Below are 20331 nucleotides of genomic sequence, written 5' to 3' on the forward strand. Positions count from 1 at the left end.
CAGAAGACTTTTTTCTAATTAAAATATATATTAAAAATAACCATTGCACCACACTTAAAAAAACAAACAAAAAAATACTTACCAATCCCAGTCGACAAGACCTGATAAATAATCGTCATTTTTAATTTCCACTATCCGATTTTGTGTCCGTTCCCCAAATATGAAGTTCACTAACAGTTCTACATAAAAAGAGATATTCGTACGTGTTTTAAGAAATTCCTATGCAAATAGTGATATGACCAGATTACCGCATACTATAAGGCTTGTGCACAAGCAGTGCGATATTTGAAGCTAACAAGCTAGCAATACGATTGACCCACTTCGATAGTTAAATTTTGACTGTCGCCTTGTTTACCGTGGATAAACGCATGATTATACGGCCCTGGATTCAATTCCCGGTGGAGATTCAGAAATAAACACCTATTACTCATAATATAATTAATATGTGTAAGTATTTAATCGACCAGTGAAAAGGATGAGCATTTGCTCATCCAGCCTTACTTCACTACATAGTATAAAACAAAGTCACTTTATCCGTCCCTATATCCCTTTGTATTCTTAAATCTTTAATACTACATAATGGATTTTGATGCGGTTTTTTTAATAGATAGAATGGTTCTCGAGGAAGGTTCTGTATATAATTAACAGGACAGTTCTTTGGCATATTATGATATATTATGTAGTTAGATATAAGTTACATATTATGTAATATTGACATGATTTAAAAGAGCAACTATGGAGTTTCTTGCCGATTCTTCTCCATAGATACCGCTTTCCGAATCGGTGGTAAATGTTAAAAATACTTATGTAATGACGATTCGAAAGTGCTACTAAATAGTAGTCTAATTGAATAAATGAATGTTTGAGTTTGAGCTTAATTTATTAGGTTTTAGACAAAGCGGGCGAAGCCGCGGGCGGAAATCTTGTACTATATAAATTAGTACGTAACAAACATACAAAGTACAATTCTGTTTAAAATAAGTAGGTAACCTTCTATTTGGCGAACCATTCCTTCAAATATGTGTATTGAGATATTTTTGACGTTCCCAAAAACGAAGAAAGATTCGACTATATTTTTTTAACTCTGGAATTTCAATTGACGAAATTCTACACAGGCCATAGTCCACCACGCTGGCCAAGTGCTTGGCCGATGGCACGCCAATATGTCGTCGAACTTTTGATTTCGACATGACGGTTTCCTCACGATGTTTTCCTTCACCGTTCGAGCAGTGGTGATGTTTCACCATGCGCAGATAAATTGAAAAATTTATTTATTTCTTGTTGAAGTGAAACTTCTTTATCAGGGTTGGAAAAAAATTTAGTGTAACATTTTTTCGTTACGCGTGACATTTTTCCGTTACGCGCCATCTTTTTCTTATCCCTACCACGCGTGATTCGACGTATTTCTGTACAGTTGCATATAGTAAATTATTTTTTGAAAAATAAGGTCATAAAGAAGTTTCACTTCTTACGTGTGTACACTAGTACACGCACACATTTTTTTATTATTTCTTATTATCTTGAACCCCAGACTTATCGATTCGAAGTCCGAGGTCTCACCGAGCCACCACTATGACGACATTAGGACCACTATTCTCTTTGTGTTAGAATTTAGGTTGAGAACATTTGCAAGTACCACTATTTGCTAGTTTTATTATTTATTGTACAAAATATCGCTTAGCTTGCACTGTAAACCAACCGTACAATGTTTTGATGTGCGTATGACTTAAAAGGTAAGATTAAAATTAATTATAAGGCATATCTGTTAAGCAATAATATCTATGCGTCATGAGGGAATTCCAAATTATCCATTGGGTGGGATAAAGTTAACTTTCTTTCATTTAACATTTTACTTTGAGAAAGATTACATCTTTTTGTCTGTTTACCTCATAGGTTTACCTATTTTTAAGCTATTATTATAGCTTCTATCGCGGGCCTTGAGCGCGGGGACCGAATCCGGAAATTTAGTAACGAAAAACCTCACGCTCCCCACGGGGACGGGCGCGGAGGTGTGGCTTGAAGGCATAGCATGCAATAGCTTTACCGCGGCAGTCCCCGAGTGACACACGTCTTTTTTATTTAAAAATGCCAAGTGAATCAAATGTGGTAATTGACAACCTATTCGATTTATTATTAGGTGCTGTTATTTTTTTTATTTCGTGTCCAAAGAAATGATTCCATAGATTTTACAGTTTTTTATAAACATATTTAAACATTGTGAGTAATTAAAAAACAATACATGTTCGTGAATCGTGGTTAGTATGAAAGAAAAAAAAGTTGCTCTACTGAAATTAGTTTTACTCATGTATGTGTATGTGTATTGCAGACATGGCATGAATATAGTAACGAGGTGGCACTCGAATAATACTTTTTGATTACCTAACTATTTTTTTCATCGTTTTCGTAAAATATCTATATTTTCTACGAACGTTCAAGACAAATGTTTCAAGTCCGTATCGATTAATTCACTTTAATCGATTTTTAAGAGAGGTATCTCTTGGAAAATAAAATTGATAGACGTCGAATGTTGCCTATTAAATTGGCTCGACTATAATGAGAATAAAATTTATCCTGTATTGTTTTAGTTTAAATTATTATATTGGTTTAAACCAAATCTTCGGTATCGCTGTAGGATAGTTCATGAAGCCAAGATTTCAATGTTACATTTGTGCATGTTGGTTACAATACTTCAGTGATTTCGTTTTTGCAGACATTATTGTAGCCTGCAGGTATTGATAATAATAATGATAATTGAGTACGATGGACTTTGTCTAGCTATTTTTGAGTTGTATGCATTATACATATCAAAATATTTTTCATAATTTCGTATGTTTTGACATTTCTTACAAAATTTTTCAAAATTTCAATACCTAATGAAATTATTAATTTGCTCGACTTATTCTACTTCTCGTATTACTCTCATTGCCAGTATCTCAAATTTAGATTGAAAATTGCTCCTTAAACTTGTAAAATATCTAGCACAATGTACCAAAAGATATGTTATTACTCGGTTATGTGAGACTTATACTAGGGTGGCAGCCGGAAATAGCATTATTAGGAACTAGATTTCTTTCTTCTTTCTTTCTTCTTTCTAGATTTCCGCCCGCGGCTTCGCCCGCGTTTGCAAAGTAAAACCCGCATAGTTCCCGTTCCCGTGGGATTTCCGGGATAAAAACTATCCTATGTGTTAATCCAAGTTACCCTCTATATGTGTGCTAAATTTCATTGTAATCGGTTCAGTAGTTTTTACGTGAAAGAGTAACAAACATCCATACATCCTTACAAACTTTCGCCTTTAAAACTAAACACTAGACTAGACTAGACTAGATACTTATCATCAATACATACATATAATAAAATTCTAGAAAAGTGGTGTCTGTACAATGAAAATATGTAAAAAAAAATTAGCAGGGGTTATTACTAAATCGATCCCAAACCCAAAACTGTCGTTAAAAAATTTTTTGTCTGTTTGTCTGTTTGTCTGTTTGTCGGTTTGTCTGTTTGTCTGTATGTTTGAACACGCTAATCTCAGAAACGGCTTATCCGATTTAAATGCGGTTTTCACTAATATATTGTGGTAAGCTTCATTTAACATTTAGTGTTTATTTCATGTCAATCGGTTCATAAATAAAAAAGTTATGACCATTTAAGTAATCACAGCGAACATTTGCTAAGGCATTCTATACATGAATTACTTTATTACGTAAATTATACGCTAAAGTTATTCCTTGACATGTCCAGATGATCATATCGAAAGTTCCCAAGCGCGGGGGGGGGGTGGTTATGCTGAGGGGGTAGTAGGGGGGGGTCAAAGGAACTTTATTTAGATTTTTGCTCATAAGTCTAAAACCTGCACAAATAGCATTATGGTTACTTCTAGGTAAATTTTCTATATAAAAGGTCTTTGAAATTATGTCGTAGGTATTAGGTATATTTTTAACCCCCGACGCAAAAAGAGGGGTGTTATGTCCGCTATGTGTGTATTGCGTGTCTGTCTGTGCCACCGTAGCTCGCTAACGGGTAATACGAATTAGATGCGTTTTTTTGTTACATTAGTTGTTTATTATATTATATAGGGGTAAGTGAGAATGAAAAAAACGAATGTTAGTTGTTAATGTAGGTTGTAGGTTATACCCAAGTGATTTATCAAATGAAATAAGACGACCTGTCAGACACAATTAAGTAGTCCAATGTTATCAAAATCGGTTCATCCATTTATTTGATATAGGGGTAAAAGTGGGAATAAATAAATGAATTTTATCAAATATACTCAAGTGACGTATCTAATGAAAGACATGACGTGTAAAGTACAATAAGACATATTTTATCAAAATTGGTTCATCCATTTATTGGATAAAAGTTGTCAAATATACCTAAGTGGCATATCAAATGAAAAGGCATGACCTGACGTGAGAAGTATAATGAGGCATAGGTATTTAATCAATATCGGTTCATCCATTTATTATATAGTAGAGGGGTAAAAGTGGGAATGAAAAAAACGAATGTTGTCTGTTATACCCAAGTGATATATGTATCAAATGAAAAAAGACAACCTGTCAGTAACAACAAGTCAAATTATATCAAAATCGGTTCATCAATTTATTTGATATAGGGGTTTAACCCCTATATGTGGGAATAAATAAATAAATTTTATCAAATATACTCAAGTGACGTATCTAATGAAAGACATGACGTGTAAAGTACAATAAGACATAATATTTTATCAAAATTGGTTCATCCATTTATTGGATATAATATGTAGGTATAAAAGTGGGAATAAAAGTTGTCGAATATACCCAAGTGGCATATCAAATGAAAGAGCATGACCTGACGTGAGAAGTATAATGAGGCATATTTAATCAAAATCGGTTCATCCAATAATTATATGTAGGGCAAAAGTGGGAATGAGAAAAACGAATGCTGTCTGTTATACCAAAGTGATATCAAATGAAAAAAGACGACCTGTCAGACACAATTAAGTAGTCCAATGTTATCAAAATCGGTTCATCCATTTATTTGATATAGGGGTAAAAGTGGGAATAAATAAATAAATTTTATCACATATATTCAAGTGACTTATCTAATGAAAGATATGACGTGTAAAGTACAATAAGACATATTTTATCAAAATTGGTTCATCCATTTATTGGATATAGGTATAAAAGTGGGAATAAAAGTTGTCAAATAATATACCCAAGTGGCATATCAAATGAAAGGGCATGACCTGACGTGAGAAGTATGATGAGGCATATTTAATCAAAATCGGTTCATCCATTTATTGATTTATAGCGGTAAAAGTGGGAATGAATAATCGAATGTGGTCAAATAATATTATCAAGCGGCATATCAAATGACGTGTGAATTACAATTAGTCATGTTTTATCAAAATTGGTTAATCTGTTTATTACATATAGGGCACCTTGGGGTGATAGTGGGGATACATAATCCAAATGGAGTACCAAACGAAAGGATATGACATGTACATAATATATAGGTATATGATTAGACATGGTTTAGAATTTAGATCAAAATCAGTTCTGCCATTTACTAGGAATGAAAGGGAAAAGTTGAAAGTCTGTGAAAGTAGAAGGAATATGGGAGCGGGAGAATAACCACATCCTGGAAATTTTGAACTCTTCTGTACCTAAGTTTTATAGCTCAGTTTAGTAATAAATGTTACTAACAGTTCTTTTGTGTTATTATTTATTTTATTTCTTAACTTTATAATAATGTGTAAGTACTTATAATTTAGTTGTATATGATAGTACGTGTTTCAAGACGTGTTTACTCAATAATTGTGTGTTAAGTAGTAACTACTATGCAGTCACTATTCCACGCGGACGAAGTCGCGGGTACAGCTAGTTAGTAATAAGTATCTAGTCTAGTCTAGTCTAATAAGTTATTACGACGTCATGGTAGATTTAATTTGTTGCGTGTCTATTTGTATCACTTTCCTTATTCTTAGTTTATTGTTGTCATAAAATGTTATAACCATAGAAATCTAAATAACAAGACACTAGAAGCGTGCGTGACCTTGTCGCCACTCAGGTGACTTTCACAACACCAGCGTGTTCGTCACTGTTCAGTTGCTCTGGAGACGTATGTGTATAAACATGGTGTGTTTCAGCATTTCCCATTGCGGAAATTCTTCCACAAGTTGTAATTATACTAATAAAGGAATAATATTTCATCGGTAAATATTTCTTTTTTAGAAATAATGCCGTTTTTCCTTAAAATTATAGTATATTTACAAGTATTACGAGTGTCACCATAGTAATCGAAATAACAATGAATGACACAGTCTACCATTCTTATTATCGCGTTTAACACAAATTTCAACCTTATTTCTATGAGTTTATGTTCAAAGTTATATCTATTGAAAATTGACAACTTCTGTTGTAGAAAAGCCGAATTTTTTCGTATTGGAACAAAAAGAAACAAAACGTCTCATATACTTAGGGATGTTATTCTAAAATAAACCGTAAATTCGTGCGTTAGGATACATATTAAAAAGCTTAATTTAATATTTAAGGTAGTTTTCACTAAAATCAAGCTGTCCAATAAAAGGCATAGTTTACTTGTGTGTACTGTTTAGCTATCGGTTTAAATGTGTTGATTTTGGCGACAGCGGTTTTCATATGAATTATGACATTATAGCACTTCTATGTGTCTTGTTATTTAGATTTCTATGGTTATAACTCATTTATTTGTACGGCTGTTAAAGTTTATATTAATATCTTACGACACACGACGGAAACTGCATTTTACACGTCACCGGGGATTAACAAAAGCTTACTTACAATTTGTATACCTATTAATAGGTACATGTCGGTAATTCGCGATTTTAAAATATGAATTTTAACAGGAGGGAATATTGTTTTAACGAATATATTTTCAGCGAGTGATCAAAGGTTGATCAAGCAAGGGATAAAGTGATTCAAGAGGAAGATTTTAGTATATAATTTATTAGGTTTTAGACAAAGCGGGCGAAACCGCGGGCGGTAAGCTAGTTTACTATAAACAATGTCATATTCCTTTTATTCAAGACTAGCTTTCCACCCGCAGCTTCGCCCGCGCAGTCAAAGAAAAACCCGCATAGTTCCCGTTTCCGTGGGATTTCCGGGATAAAACCTATCCTATTTCCCGGGGTAAAAAGTAGCCTATGTCCAAATATCTCTATATCAAATTTCATACAAATTGGTTCAGTAGTTAAGGCGTGATTGAGTAACAGACAGACAGACAGACAGAGTTACTTTCGCATTTATAATATTAGTATGGATTCAGTTATTCAAAAAACAACATTATGAATATAACCATCAAAATTAAATTTATTCAAGACTCAGTTTTTTTTACAACAGCATAATAAGAGCAAATTGCTGAGTCAGTACTTGGTAGAGTCGATGTCATTTAGTGGCCTGACTAGGAAATGAGGGTCCATCATCGGAAACAGGAGTTTAAATTGCTTAGAGGGGACGAAATGTAACTACGAGCCGAGGTAATAATAATACTATATCTACTAGTTATTATAATATCTATTACTAGATTTCCGCCCGCGGCTTCGCCCGCGTTTTCAAAGGAAAACCCGCATAGTTCCCGTTCCCGTGGTATTTCCGGGATAAAACCTATCCTATGTGTTAATCCAAGTTACCTAGAGGGTAACTTGGATTAACTGATAGGATATATGTGCTAAATTTCATTGTAATCGGTTCAGTAGTTTTTACGTGAAAGAGTAGCAAACATCCATACAAACTTTCGCCTTTATAATAGTATTAAGATTTAAGATTAAGATAAGAAAGATAGCGAACAAAATCAAATGACCAAATTTACCCCGGAAAGTGTCAGAAAATAAAAATAATTACCGACTATGTGGACCACCATTTTTTTACGGCATCTGTGTCATACTATTCATCATCACATACATCAATACTGCATTTAATCCATTATTCCGCAACGATGTACAAAAATCATGGAGATAAGGGAAAAAAATCTCTATCTGCACTCAGGTGGACAGCTTACAAGTGACGGCATAGTGCTGAATCTTATTATTTTATGCTCTTATAACGTTCTAGATAGGTCACCTGGTGATTCAAATGACCCATAATTTTTTCAACATGGGCCTGTAGTCTATAAGTCGCGTGACCTGACTGTGCGTGCGTGTGTGTGTGTGTGTAGACGTAAGTGTTTTTTGTGTGGAATCGACAGATTTCATAATTGAATCCGTGCCTTGCTGAGAAAAATTCGTTAATGAATTTATATGCAATAGGTGTTACTTATTACATAGTTAACGAAAAAAAGCGTGTGTGCTGAAACACGTGTCAGAAGTGAAACTTCTTTGGCAAGATTCAAACATCAATTCAACAAAATCGTCGCCCTACTCCGTGGTGTGACGCCACCTTAAAATTTTACTCTCAATGCGCCTAAAGAAGTTTTAATTCGAAAATCTATGACCTACGTTGAACACTTGAACATAATCAAAGACCATAGCGCAATTTATTTACTCATGGGATCTGACTGGCTTAGCATGGACGTCACGAAAAAAATCTTATAACGTGCTTGCAAATGTAAAAAGTGTGATAATTGTTAACCCGTGAGCAGGTGCGCCTTATTATCTTACTGTGTGCTCCTGTTGGTCTTAGCGTAATGAGTATTCTATGGCCTTCCTCGATAAATGGGCTATCTAATACCGAAAGAATTTTTCAAATCGGACCAGTCTAAGGGACCAGTAGTTCCTGAGATTAGCGCGTTCAAACAAACAAACAAACAAATTCTTCAGCTTTATAATATTAGTATAGATAGATTAATAAAACAAGGTCTTGTTAGTAGGTAAATAAGTATTTTAATTAAAACTACTCAAAATAAATGCAACTTGTAAAGCAAATAACAAATCAAGTAATTATTATCTCTAAACTTTGGCCTTTATTAAAATCACGTCTATTCTTACGTCTGGGACATATGAGGGTATAAAAATTGGAACAAATCGCTTCATTAGGATCTTGAGATTTGAAGAAATGTTTTTCATACAAATCCGGCGTGAAGCATGTGATTTTATAAGCCTGAAAGCCACTTCTTTTAGGAATGTACGTCTTTCTGTCCAAAAATAATGACAACTATTAACAGGGCACAAACACAAGGGTTCTCTTACATCCTTGGCTACATTTTTAACTCCTGGTAGGAATTACAAAGTTGCTACCCCTGGTGCGTAGGTACGTCACTTATGCATAAGCCATTTCGTCGATTGCACTTTTCCAATATGGAATGGGGTTCTACCTCTTAGTAATTGCAGCGCTGGAGTTGAAAATCTTCAATAGGTATCATCCGAGGATTGCTCCGCTTTTGCTGCGTGAGGGCTGCAAATTACGGAATTATCGCTTCCAATTCACCATCGTAACACTCTTCCAGCCAAGAAAGACTGCTTGACGACGATCGTCCATTTACATGTGTAGGTACTCTACCTAAAAAAAAGAAATAACAATAAATAAAGTATTACATTTACTAACTATATTATGTAGTAACTAGCTTACCGCCCGCGGCTTCACCCGCTTTGTCTAAAACCTAATAAATTATATACTAAAACCTTTCTCTTGAATCACTCGTTCTATTAAAAAAAACCGCATCAAAATCCGTTGCGTAGTTTTAAAGATTTAAGCATACATAGGGATAGAGAAAGCGACTTTGTTTTATACTATGTAGTGATAATTCATCTAAGTAACAAATAAGAGTTATTAAAAATACCATTACATTTTTCTTGAGCAAATTGCCGCAGACCGGACACTGCCTCAAACACCTCGCTGTGCGGACGCAGCAGAACTGACCGAGTGTTGCATCAGAGAACCTTGGATGAATATGACAAAAAAAAAATGAAAAATATATTTATTTAAAAACTTATGTTTGTATACAGTTACATTTGGATTTATGTTGCACGTTTTACACACATTTGACTTTCTAGGTTTATTACAAAGGATTACCCTATAGTATCCACACTATAGTTAGGAAGGTATCTGGGCGCTCGAACAGTTATGTCATCGGTATAAAAAAAAATATAAATTTATTTTTTTACGGGTTAAACGGTAAAAACTATTTAGTAATCTGTGTTAGATTATGAATGAAACAGCTGTGCCATTGATGCACAAAATAACAAAAATATCAATTTTCCATACTATTTTTGGATTGTTCTATTTCAATACACATTTATTTATTAATTGTTTTATTTTTATCAAGAAAATTGAGCAAAATCGTTCTATAATGTTTATCTAAATCGCAGAGCCCCTACCTACTTAATAGCTCTAGTTTTCAGTGGAAACTGCCTTCCAAAGCAGTACTACCTATTTTTATAATACCTATGACGACTTAATAAAATTTTGTTGAATGAATAATGTCATGTCGACATTAGTGCCGTGCTCGGTGAACAGGCGAGAACGTAAATATATGCGTTCGGGCCTATTCCTCGACTGGTCGACTGCGACTTGCGACTCTGGAGTAGCAACAAAAGATTAGCCTTCTCTACAGTCTACACGCAGTGTCCACGCGTATTAAGCCGGGTATCCACTTAGGTTCGCCGTGGTTTGCGAACACGCCCGCTCCGCAAACCAAACTTAATGGATAGGTCGTGATCGCGGAGCGCTCGGGAAGCGGTTTTTTGCGCGATCTCAAAGGGGAGCGCAGTTTGTTCGTGGACGCGAGCGTGTGTTTGTTAAGTTCGCGAACATGGAGTCGTCCGATGAAATGATGAATATATGCATTATTTCATTATTTCTTCTTCCCTTATACATATTAGCTTGCCAAAATCGAGGAGGTTGTTTGTATTCCATCACAATATAATGTATCAAAATATAAGCTGCACTAATTACTAATTCTGGATACATCCATATTCGCGGCCTCGTTCATGACATACATATATATTATGACATACATATTATGCTCCTTTATATGTTCTGTGCATTTAGACCAAACGAACAGAGCTAGAGCAAGTTTTTTCGTGATCTTTTAGTGTAAACGACAACTCGTATTCAGTGTTGTTCAGTTTGGCATTAGAACATTGCATAGAGTCTTTCCGAACGCACTAAAAAAAACGAAAGAATGCTCTACGCATATTTACACTAAAAGAATTTGACATGGGTTTAGAACGAGCGCATTCGTTGTTCATCGTTTGATGTAAATGCACAATTGCACAATGCACAATTGACAGTTGTTTCTGCGTAAATCGCGGCGGGATTTACGAACGATTGCGAGCATTCCATGAACGTGGAAGAGACGACGAATGCCGCAAATTCAAGCGTGAATTCGGTCATGGCATTAGAATATGATGAAATGTTGCTACGAGAAGTTTAAACGCTATCTCCTAAGATTCTGAGAATTAATTTTTATTACTACATCACATGTAAGATTAAATATGTGTTTTTATAATTTGCAACTTATCTACAGCTAATGTAAATAGAATTAATCCATGAGTATTTTATAATAATGTATAAATACATGTTTGTTTCCATGTTTAGCATATGATAGTCAGATAGAAGGGATTTGTAAGTGGTGTAGTGTGGAGTCAGTGTGGATCTGTGGCTATAATTGAATAACCGTTATATTTATAAAATGGGGTACAAGAATCAAGTCATAGCCACTCTTATAGGTAAGTGAAGTTAGGTCTGTATTCGTACAACTTTACATGAAGTATAGAGATAGCGATATTATGTCTTTCCTTGTCTTTCCCAATATTTTTTGGAATTCCTGGGATAAAATCAAATCAATTCCTGGGATAAAATCAAATCAATTCCTGGGATAAAATTCATAAAATACAGGTTCCTTAATTTCCCTAATTATTCTATAGAAGCCCCGTTACATATTACTTTAACAAGAAATAAACATTTTCATAGACTTATTTTTTTCTACATCTTCTTATATATAAAATTCTCGTGTCACAATGTTAGTCTGCATACTCCTCCGAAACGGGTGGACCGATTCTCATGAAATTTTCTGTGCATATCGGGTAAGTCTGAGAATCGGCCAACATCTATTTTACATATGTACCACGGGCGAAGCCAAGGCGGGCCGCTAGTTTACTTATATATCTTTAAACAATTTGAAAGTTGTTTTGGAATGGATCGCCACGTTGCGGTACAGAGAAAAGGATAGAAATGTTTGCGTTTGAAAACTAAAATAAATGTCTGAGATGTCACATGCGGGACACCCGATTAGAACGAAGTTCCTTTCGTTTGGAAATAAGTATTATATGAGGTATAATTAAATAAATTAACAACATTTTGGAGTTTAATGATAAATTATATAAGTGAGGGAATGCTAATACGCACTATAGGAAAGTGTCGTGAGGATTTTTCGTGACGCTCTCCCCCTTCCAATCATTTCCTGTGCTTACGAAACTCTCGTTTTTGGTAACAGAAGCAGCAGGAATACAATGTGACTATTTGATGATTTTAAAATATAATTTTTTTGTTAAATCTCAAAATAATTATCTTAATTGATTGAAAAATATTCTTAAGTGTGGAAATTTTTGATAGGCCCTGGAGGGCAAGTACTTGAAATATAATAGCAAATTTTGCTGAAAGGAAACATTCATTTATTTATTAAAAAAAATAGAACTGCAATCAAAGATTTTCGAAAATTCCCTTGCTTCAACGGGGAATCAAACTAACATAAAATTAAAAAAAAATAGTTAAGCATTTCATTCTTCAAATCGTGAGTCCGACTCGCACTTGACCGATTTTTATAACATCTTTCTTATCATGATATAATTTTATGAGACAAACAGTGCTACTTATCTTCAATTAAATTTTGTTAGATTTATTTTAAAGGATTGGCATAATATATGTAGGTATTTATTATGTAAAACGGTGGGTCAAAAACCAAAATCGAATCTAGGAGTCAGACAGCTATGTAAAGTCGGCTACTCACAGTCACGTATCTGCCGCAGGGGCAATATTGGAACAACCTCAGTTGTATGGCAGTTAGACCAATTTCGGTTGTTCTCTAAATTGCCCCTGCTTGCTTATACACATCACAATTAAGGAGCCAATTCAGGAGCCCATCAAAATAGGGTGCAATTCCTATATTGCCCCTGCTGCAGGTATGTGAGTAGCCGGTTTTAAGAAGTCAGTGAAGCCATCACAGGAAGCCATCAAAAGCGTGTTCAAAAATGTGTCAACTATATTTTGATGTATTTTATTTTTATTTTATTTATCTGATTTATTTAAAAAAGAAACATTTATAATAGAATATTTAATTAATATGACCATATAAATTTATGACCTACGTTAAGCTATATAATCAAAGATTTTATTTGTTCATGGAATCTTGCTGGCTTAACACGTAGGTACGTCATCCAAAAAATTGTCGCCTTGTTTCTTTGTTTTTATATTTTATATCTATTTGTGTATCGTCTACTACGAAATAAATAAAATTAATTCCTTGTTGCTTTTGAAGCATATTATTTGTCATTTAAACGCATGATTATAGAGTCTATAAACAATAAAGATAATTATATTGTCCTATCCTAACATGCCATTAAAAGATTGCGACAGATTTATTTAAGATATTTTAGACTAGCAGCTGTTACCCGCAGTTTCACCATCATATAAAGAGAAACATCTCCCGGCATTTACCGGCGGACGGTACCTAAACTGACGAGGCGCAGGGTTGTCATTTGTTACGTTGATATTTTAAATAATTAAGATTGTATAAACAAACACCGACCGCTCACAGCAATGGCGCGCCCCTCACGGAAACTTTTCATGAAAAGGAACCGAACGGCGTTGTGTGCGTGCGTCAAACTTGCGAGTTGCGTACGTTCATGAACGGGGGGCGTGGCGAAGCGCTCCGCGTACATACAAACGGCGCGATGTACCTTTGTTCGTAGATAAATTATTACTTGTTTCTTTATAAGTACTACGGTTTCACCAGTGCAATGAAAATAACGTCAATGTTAAGTAATGTCATCCATGGGACTTTATTGGAGTAATTCAAATAAATATCATCCCATGATGACCTCGAGAATGAGGGTTGTTCCCATGGTAATAGGATACCTATTTGACTAACGTCTTTCTGTAAAACCACTGCAAACACTGGGCTGCAATAATTAGTCAAAAACGTTTTTGACAGACGCCTTTAGCACAGAATACTTAATAATAGCTAACGATATCTTAAGTACTTAACGTTTTTGACTGAAATTTCAAGTTAATGTAACTACTTACATATTTTGTGCAGCACAATTTCACTCTTGGGCGAACCACTGCGCAAAAGCATGTGTTTTTTTGGCATAAATGTGTTACATATTCTGATTCATAAACTTCTTCACTGCCAAGTATCATTATAATCCGTTTGTGGTTTTCGCATGAAAATTTTTTATTCATTGAAAATGTCGTGAAGCAGTTTGCCGCCATTTCGGCAATTACCAATAAACATCTACTATAACGGCTGATCAATTTTAAGATATTTTGGCCCTCTACACTATCGTGATTCTAATTGTCCAAAGCTCCCCACTTTTAAGAGGGCCCAAAAGATATTTTTTTATATATTTTGATAAAAAACTTCCCTTACAGTGAGCTATCTCTGCATGACTACCGGAGTCCTCTACACATGGCCTTCATCAGTGATAAAAGTGTTAAGTTCAGAGAACACACCACTGAACAGAATTATGACTGAGACAGAAATATCTCTACTGGGCAGTTTGACGTCTATTAGTGCCTTGTTCACTATGCCCTTGTCTGGAATGGTCCTGGATAAACTGGGAAGGAAGTATACTTGTGTGGGCATGGCTTTATTACAAGTGGTAAGTGCTCATTGGATGTTAAAACAAATAATAATACAGTAGATAAGATTACCATGTATTCCAGCTAGTAATTTTTGTTATGTACCTACTACTAGAGAGACAATTTAGTCAGTCTGATGCAGGGGCAAATTAAGTTGCTGCTGTAAACTGTTACGTTATTGTAACTGTTATTGTGATCTAGCAACCTTATCAAACAAGATTTTTTACATACTTCTTGCCTAAAGTTAAAATAACAATATTTTTGGTACCTTTTTTCAGATTGGCTGGGCGGTAGTTATATGCTTCGACTACGTGGAATCAATCTTAGCTGCGGTGTTCATAGGGGGTCTAAGTTCCTGCATCTACCTCGTGGCTCCAATGTACGCTGGAGAATTCTGCCAGGAGGCTATACGAGGTAATTTTATTTAATTTATAACGTGAATAATCTTTAAAATTTCAAGGACTTGATATTTAGTTTTATAGCATTCAAATGCTTTATAAATGCAATTTTTTAAGGAAAATTTGTTTTCGATTGCTCTGGCGGGATCGCGGGTGGCCGTGAGTCTTATTTTCATGAATAATATCAAAATTCCACAGGTACCATGACAGCAGCCGTGATGACGTGCTTCGCAGTGGGTTGGCTGATCTCCTACATGATGGGAGTGCTGGACTATCGAGTGATGAACTATATATGTTTAACAATGAGCATAGTGGGGACCTTACTGCAATTTTATCTGTGGGAGTCCCCGTTGTATCAGATGACGAAGGGCTTGGAGAAGGTAATATAATAGATAGATAAAATACTTTACGTAGTGGATGTATTTTTATATAACGTAACTTTCACATGGATATCTTCTTTCTTTCATAATCATTAAGAATTTAGAACTTGATGGAACGACGAAAGTGTATAAAGTTACAAAACTCCATATATTGTACAATAAAATATTATGTTTAACAATTAAAAGCAACTTTCTCAGACCTCAGTAATCAGAACAGATTTTTGAAGTGACACTTCTTTATTTGCCTTGAAAGTAAAATTTCAATGTCGCGTCTTGGAAATTCCGTCACGTCATGGAGTAAAGCGACGATTTTGGTATATTTGTATTTTGCAAAAGAAGTTTCACTTCTGACACTTGTGCGCGGCACACACGCTCTTTTTTTAATTACCTGTTTCTGCACATTTTTCCGAATGTTTAAAATCAGTGATTTTTTTTAAGTCAAAGCAACTCTACATTTTTTTTCAGGAAGCAATGAAAACAATAGCCCATTATAGAGGAGTAAGAATTGATTCTAAAGAGGTTCACCAAGAAATAAATAATCTGAAAGTGGCGCTTAATCCAGATTTAGATGGTAAAAATTAAAATAATAATTTAATTTTAATATTATTAGTAATAAATTAATATTTTTTTGGTTCTTAATGTAGGTAACGTTTAATGTAGGTGGCCTATGATGTTCTGATAATAAATGAATTTGAATTTAATTACCTAGGTACTGAACTTATTTTAATGAATTTTCATCATGAATTAATGTCTGATAATTTTCAGACGCGACACCTGAAGCAGAAAAGTTACAGCCAAATGAAACGGTTCAAAGAGAGAAACTCTCCACATGGCAATTTTTAAGTAAGTATCGTTACGTAGTATATTATTATTAGTCTGTGGTATCGTTAAGAAATTATTTGTACCTTTCATTTTGTAATTTCTAACCTAACTTAACCTAACAATCAAACTCCAATTTAATACTTCAGATACAGTTCGATTCAAACTTAATGGCGGTTCGGAAGTTAGCTGCGAATACATGTGCGCGCAGGTATCCGACCCGTTTCGGTAATTTCTAAAATTCTTTTCTGCGCATCAGATGGTTCGATGTTCCGAGCCGCCATTAATATGTATTTGAAACGTACTGTATCTTTATAACTACCTCATAAATAAAAATCAACATTATTTTTTCCAGAAAAATCTCGATCAACGCGTCGCGCCCTATTCCTCTGTTTCATACTATACACAGCCGTGGTCTTCCAAGGCCAAGTGGTGATACAAGTATACGCTGAGCCACTGTTCACGCTGGCGGTTCCCAGCATGTCAGCGACGGTCTGCAGCGTGCTATTCGCAATCGTCAACATTGTGGCGGCGCTCATTGTACTGTACTTAGTGGATAGAGCGGGGAGACGGGTGAGATGATATTTGGTTTAGTGATCACGCTGGTGTTTGTCAGCGTGTCAGCGACAACAGTCTGCAGACATGCAGTGTGATATTCGCAGTCGTTGGTTTCATTTAGGCCGTTTGTCAAGTCAATTGTACTGTTCTTAGTGGATAGATCGGGGAGATGGGTGAGATCATTGTGTGGCCGCTGTGTAAAAATAAAAATGCGCCAATGAGTCAAATAATTATTTTAAAAATCATAATTTTTTGGTAAAATTTCTAACATGAGATACCCTCAGTTTACCTCCCAAAAAAAAGTAAAAAGTAAAGAGTTTTTATAACTTCGAATAACAACCCATTTCTTCTTTCCAGCCACTGATGATATATTCATCATTGATAACAGCATTCTTCGCGTCCCTCCTCGGGACCCAAATACAGTTTTCTTGGGGACCCAATTGGTTGACAGCTGTACTTATATACCTATTTTGTATTACCTATACCACGGGAGCTGGTATGATACCATATACCATAAGTGCTGAAATATTTTTACCAGAGGTAAGTGTAATCCCAAATTTCTTAATACAAATAATAATGTAGTTACTGTGTAACTACCATTACCAATAAACAATACACCCACAATCAAGATCAAAAAGTGTCCGATGTTAAACACTGCCTCCGCGTTAACTAGGCAGACTTTTCTAATGAGCATACGATACACGCTTTGACTTTGAATAAATCTCCATATTAAATAGCATACACTATATCTAAGTCAAGAAAGGCTGAATAGATATTCATGATGGCTGTAAATAAATAATTTTAAATGGGTCGCTGGGTGAAAGTGTTTTTAAAGTTCGTTGTTTTAATTAGTAAGTTGTACGCTCATTTAAAATATATCTTCATTTCTTTCAGATAAAGAACTTTGCGACGATAGTGTCATTGGAGTATTCCTTCGTTGGATTCTTTGTTATTCTGTTTATTTATCATCCTCTAGTCTCCGCAATAGGTAAGTAAAAGAAAGTATTGATAATATATTTTGCATGCCAGTTTTGATGACAAAGTAGATATTCAATAATAATTGTCCAATACGTTGTTGCCTTAGGTTGATGCCATCAATTTTGAATTTAAATTGAAGCCAGTGCCTGTATCATGATGAATTTTAATTGTTAATTCCCCAGAATACGATACGAATATAAATTATTTAAACTCAAACATTTATTTATTCAATTAGACTTCACCTAGAATCGCTTTTGAATCGTCATGATATAGTTTTACCATTTGCCACCGATTCGGAAAGCAGTTTCTACGGAGAAGAACCGGCAAGAAATCATAGTTGCTCAATACATAATGTAATTTCAGGTCTGGGGCCAATATTCTACATATTTGCGGGAGTGTGTCTCCTAACGACGGTGTTCTGCCATTTCTACATGCCAGAAACTAAGGGGCTGACAGTGGATGCCATACAGCATCTGTTTGTCCCACGATCTCAAAATAAAGTTTGATATAAGACTGATGTTTTTCTTTCCTTGATTGGTTTTGAATACCTTTTAACATGGCATAATCAATAAACTGTTTAAAACTCTACAAAATAAACCTGACCAATGCGCGGCAGCTAAAAGAAACTATGACTTTGTAGGTATTATGAAAACGAATTTTGATGACCACTTATGTACCATCGCGCTCAATGAGGCAATTTTAACAAAGGGCAATTGTTCAAAAACTCTACTTACTTATAGATAACAAATAACATAATTGCCGAATTAAATGAGTTTAAACCGGCTGCTCACCTACCTGCTGCAGGGACAATATTTGGATTGCACCCTTATTTGGCTCTTTATTTGTGACTAGCGGTCCGCCCCGGCTTCGCCCGTGGTACATATTTCGCAATAAAAGGTAGCCTATGTTTTTTCTCAGGGTCTAAAGCCAAATTTCATCAAAATCGATCCAGTAGTTTATGCGTGAAAACCATACATACATACATACAAACCTTTCCTCTTTATAATATTAGTATAGATTAGTATAGATGTGTATAGACAAACAGGGACAGAAAAAAAAATTGCTCCGACCGCCGTCCGACTGAGATTGTTCCCATATTGCCCCTGGGGCAGGTACGTGAGTAGCCGGCTTTAATTGTTATGTATCGAAAAATCCCAACCTCTTTTCTTTCCTCTTTTCTCACTGAAGATAATATTATACCACAGATTACTAAATATTAAATCGGTAGTGAGCTTAGGTAGTTAGTATGTAAGTAAACGTAGGTATACCTACGTAATCAAGCAGTTACATTGAACAGTAATATCATTTTCTTTACGATGGAAAGCTTTGTTAACGACTATCGCAACTACCGTGTTTGATTTATATTTAGCACTAGCTGTTGCCCGCAGCTTCGCCTGCGTGGAAAAGAAGAATTTTCATGATAATAATTTTCATCCCCTATTTTATCCCCATGGGGTAGAATTGATCAAAATCCTTTCTTAGGGGACGCCTACGTTATAACATCTACCTGCATGCCAAATTTCAGCCCGATACGTCCAGTGGTTTGGGCTGTGCGTTGATAGATCACTATATCAGTCACCTTTGAGTTTTTATATATATAGATTACAATTTAATTAAGTAGGTATATAACTACGTAATATCATACATACATACAATAAAATAGGTAGATAGGTATATTATGTTTTACACAAAATATCTATACCTACTAATATAGTAAAGTAAAGCTTAAGAGTTTGTTTGTTTGAACGCGTTAATCTCAGGAACTACTGGTCCGATTTTAAAAATTATTTCGCTGTTAGAATATAGATATCCCATTTATCGAAGAAGGGTTAGGAATAGGCTATAATCAATAATGTACTTATGTAATAAATTAAATGCAGTTTTCGTGTCGTTCGTACAATCACAGATTACTTAATAGTACCTACCAGAGATAATATTATAATACTTTACAATATAATAGTACAGACAATTTTATACCTAGAATACCTTGCATCAGGTAAGGCAGATGCCTACTTGAAAATTATAAAAAAAATTCATAACGAGGAAATAAATAAATCTTTAATTTGTTGTTCTCATATTACGGCTAAGTATATGAATTGACGGTGCATTTTCAGTAAGTATGCTATTATAATGTGAAATATCCGATAAATAACCATCTATGTATAACAAACATGCTCTCATAAAAATGGGGAATAATAAAACGAGCGTCTAAAAAAACTGAACGACTGATGATGAGATAGTATGATGGTTGAGTAAGCGACAGATAAACTAAATAAGCTACAAGCGGGTTGTGATTAATCCATTTTTTGAAGTGAAAACTTCTTTAGCGGCGTTGAGCACTTTTTCTGTAATGGGTTATGGGTATAAAATCTTAAACTCGCGTCAGGACACGTGACCTGATCGAAAAAGCGTAAGACGGATGCCATTCCAAAATATCAAACA

General features: G+C 34.8%; 2 protein-coding genes and 1 long non-coding RNA gene across 3 annotated transcripts in view; 2 read left to right on the forward strand and 1 right to left on the reverse strand.

Annotated features, from left to right (window-relative positions):
• Window positions 1-9839, reverse strand: part of LOC149477164 (facilitated trehalose transporter Tret1-like) — a 30539-nt gene extending 20700 nt beyond the window's left edge. The window contains exon 1 of the mRNA XM_089710614.1: window positions 9739-9839. The gene's annotated coding sequence lies outside the window, so the exon portion shown is untranslated. The remainder of the gene's footprint in view (window positions 1-9738) is intronic.
• The window catches only part of LOC149477156 (uncharacterized), a 145457-nt gene that overhangs the window by 99215 nt on the left and 25911 nt on the right, over window positions 1-20331 (forward strand). The gene's annotated exons all lie outside the window — the stretch shown is intronic.
• Window positions 11519-18397, forward strand: LOC149477165 (facilitated trehalose transporter Tret1-like). Its single transcript, XM_089710607.1, has 10 exons — window positions 11519-11623; window positions 14547-14776; window positions 15035-15170; window positions 15353-15534; window positions 16000-16105; window positions 16300-16377; window positions 16709-16926; window positions 17269-17451; window positions 17806-17899; window positions 18253-18397. The coding sequence occupies exons 1-10, from the start codon at window positions 11587-11589 to the stop codon at window positions 18393-18395; spliced, it is 1407 nt and encodes a 468-aa protein (XP_089566733.1). The 5' UTR covers window positions 11519-11586; the 3' UTR covers window positions 18396-18397.

This window comes from Colias philodice, chromosome 25 (assembly GCF_061535455.1).
Source record: "Colias philodice isolate Cphi_HAF_F1 chromosome 25, ilColPhil1 Martin Lab GWU primary, whole genome shotgun sequence".
Lineage (NCBI taxonomy): Eukaryota > Metazoa > Arthropoda > Insecta > Lepidoptera > Pieridae > Colias > Colias philodice.